A 3246-nucleotide genomic window follows, 5' to 3' on the forward strand; every position below is an offset into this window, starting at 1 on the left:
GCAGTTCTGAAGGCAAAAGGGGGTCCAACCCGTTACTAGCATGGGGTACCTAATAAAGTGGCCGGTGAGTGTACATGAAACACATAGATATGAATGTCAACTGTGTCAGGAGAGATTTATTTATTAGCAGATTTAAACAACATACCATTAAATTGTAAAATACACAATTTATTCAAAATAGAGTTAAAATGATTTTCTGAATAATTCAATGGCAATAAAAAATATATATATATACATTTTTATGAATATAATAACTTCATTTTATAGGCATAAATAGATATAAAGTAAATAAAATATATGCTTCAATAGATAATTATGAAATAAAAATCACTTTTTAAAGATATATGAAACAATTAGATGAAATAATTAAATGTTATTAAAAATCCAATTCTTGAAAAACAAGCAAATTTAATAAAAATAAATTCAAAAGTACTTTATTAATCTATATGGGAAATTAAATAATTAAACCAATTAGATGTCAAAAAACATTAAAATTGATTAGAGTTAGTTGACTTTTGTGTATAAATAGATATGGAGTGAAGTAACTGAATGTTGTAAATTAATTGTGTAGGCGTTAAAATGTTGAGGATCTTTTTGGGCTCTGAAAAAGGGAAGAGGAGCCTCCAAGCATTGGATCTGGAATACATTTTACATTTAATTGACTACATTTCTTTTTATAATTCCCTAAATCTGTCTGTTCACCTCAGATCCGTCGAAGAAGGCCGACCCCCGCCACCCTGCAGATCTACAGACAACCTGGGACAGGTGAGGAAACGCAGAGAGCAGATTGTGAGAGGCATGGAGATAGATGAAAAGCATAGCAGCAGCTGCAATAATGGATGCTTTATTAGATCACTGGTTGTAAAGTGATCTGAGCATCCAGTGTGTTGCTCTCAGCTCCTGCACATCCCTCCACAGAGGAGCTGACTGATTCAATAATGAGGCTTATTTCACTCAGAGTCGGGTTCCAGCACTGCTGTGTTCAATTCCGCTGCAAGTTTGATCATTTCTACTACAAAAGAAAACAATATCATCTACAAATTGGAGAGAGCTGAAGTGTTTTTGCTCCTTTTTATTGCAATGATCTGGCTTCCTTCAGTCCCCCCGTCTGCTAGCAGCTGAGAAACAAGGTGAAGAACTCATTGCAGCTGTTATTTTAATATTTTTTCGCTAAGACAGCAGCTAAAATGGATTCAAATTATTTGTTTTCGAAAGTATCAAATTAAATTATCTTGTTAAATTGTTAATGCAAAGAAAAAAAACAACAAAGGAATTCCATTATGAGGGTTTGGTTAGAAATAGTAGGTAAAATTCTCCACTAAATTTGATATTAATTGCTTTTAGAAACAAAACAAAAAAACAGGAAGTGTACAAAAACAATCTGACTCCAGTTTATGTTTCTTTTAAACACCAACAAATGTGGCTTTTCTATATTTTACTCACCGTCTGTTCAATGTTACAAACACATGCTTAACTGATCCACAGTTGGGTGCCTGTATTTCTAAAAAATGTCTGAATTATCCCATAAAAAGCCAAAAAGGCGAAAAATTATTTCTCAAATTTTTTAAACTAAGGGTCTTCAACATTCCTCAGTTTGTAATATAACATTTGTTATATAACAAAGGAAATCCAAAAGGTAAATATTTACAATATTTACATTACCAAAAATACCAAAATCAATTTGGTAATTAATTAAATAGGGCTATAAAGGCATCCTGCCTGTTAGTGTCTGAGAGCCTGAATAGAACACCAGTACCAGCAGTAATGAGCCGATGTGGCGCCATCTACTGGCAGTACTGCTGAAATACCAGAAAACCAGCTGATTGCAGTGATGCTGCTACTAAAGAAGTTCTGATTGTGCTATAATGCCTCATGGAAAACTGGGAGGATAAAGCTCACTAACAGCAGTAGCACTATTAGGCAGAACATGTTTGTCAACTATGCTCACTCACTTTGCTTCCTGAGCTTTAGCTTTAGGGAACTCAATTCAATTTTAATTCAGTTTATTTCTATAGTACCGATTCACAACACGTCATCTCAAGACACTTTACAGTTCAACCAGATCATACAGTCAGATTAGTTCAAAGTTTTCTAAGGAAAACCAGCTGATTGCATCGACTAACTGACTTGAATGCAATCCCTTATACTAAGCATGCTTGTAGAGACAGTGGAGAGGAAAAACTCCCTTTGAACAGGAAGAAACCTCCAGCAGAACCAGGCTCAGTGTGAGCTGCCATCTGCTGAGGCCCACTGGGGTTCAAGGAGACAGAAGCAGACATAAACCCCTTTCACAATGGCCCAAAACCCCAATGAAACATTTTAGGTTTAACTGGGGTTTTCTGCTGGTGGTGTTCCCCTGCCCAAAGTTCTTGTTTCTCCGCACCTTCCATACTGCTGAGTGTTTTCTATATTGTGGCATTTTTAAACAACTTTTTCCAAGAAAAGCGAACAAAAAATATATTGTAAATATTGCAGGGCACGTGTTCTGATAGCTTAGTGACAAAACTAGGGGGTATTTCGTAATTCAGATATCAAATTATATAGTTTTGACTCGTCAAAATTAACTTTGAGATATATTGATTATGATTCCAGATGAGTGAAACTTTAAATGATAAATCCATGATGCCATTTGAGATCTTAAAAGGCATTTTGACTCTCCAGAATGTGATTGATTGATATTGTGAATTGTTATTTTCACTAGTCATAATATAATTTCAGATAGAAGGGAAAATTCTTCAGACTTAAGTGACTGTGTGTTTATAAACCGATTTACACATTTGTAGATTTTAGTACGCATTTGCAAATCCTAACACACATTTGTAGATCTGAATACAGATTTGTGGATTTTTTACACATTTACAAAATTAATTACACACAAGTTATTTTACACATTTGCAGATACCTGTACAGACAGACAAATCAAATCCCACTGCACTCACAAATCTACATACAGACACAGACCTCTCCACACACATTTGCAAATAACTTTGCAACAATATTGCTCCCATATTAAATGCATAGGTGTATGTAAATATCTGACCTTGTTGAAAGCAATAAAACAAAATAAGAAACATTTCTTGCAAGAAATAATGTTAACATTATTTCACATCCTTGGACGAAGAGAGAGTTCTCTGACTGAAGCATTTCAGTACATACATTTATACTTTACAAAATCCAGTAGTGCCAAAAGTTCACATATTTGTTACTTAAGTAGAAGTATAGATACTGCAGTTTGAAAACACTCTG

General features: G+C 34.3%; 1 protein-coding gene across 1 annotated transcript in view; it reads left to right on the forward strand.

The window, feature by feature from the left end:
• The window catches only part of LOC107096279 (protein phosphatase 1 regulatory subunit 1C-like), an 18414-nt gene that overhangs the window by 3407 nt on the left and 11761 nt on the right, over positions 1-3246 (forward strand). Inside the window, exon 2 of the mRNA XM_015392863.1 lies at positions 708-765. Coding sequence (XP_015248349.1) covers positions 708-765 — 58 coding nt within the window. The remainder of the gene's footprint in view (positions 1-707; positions 766-3246) is intronic.

The sequence above is a fragment of the Cyprinodon variegatus genome, unplaced genomic scaffold, assembly GCF_000732505.1.
Source record: "Cyprinodon variegatus isolate N-32 unplaced genomic scaffold, C_variegatus-1.0 Scaffold611, whole genome shotgun sequence".
NCBI classification, from domain to species: Eukaryota; Metazoa; Chordata; class Actinopteri; order Cyprinodontiformes; family Cyprinodontidae; genus Cyprinodon; species Cyprinodon variegatus.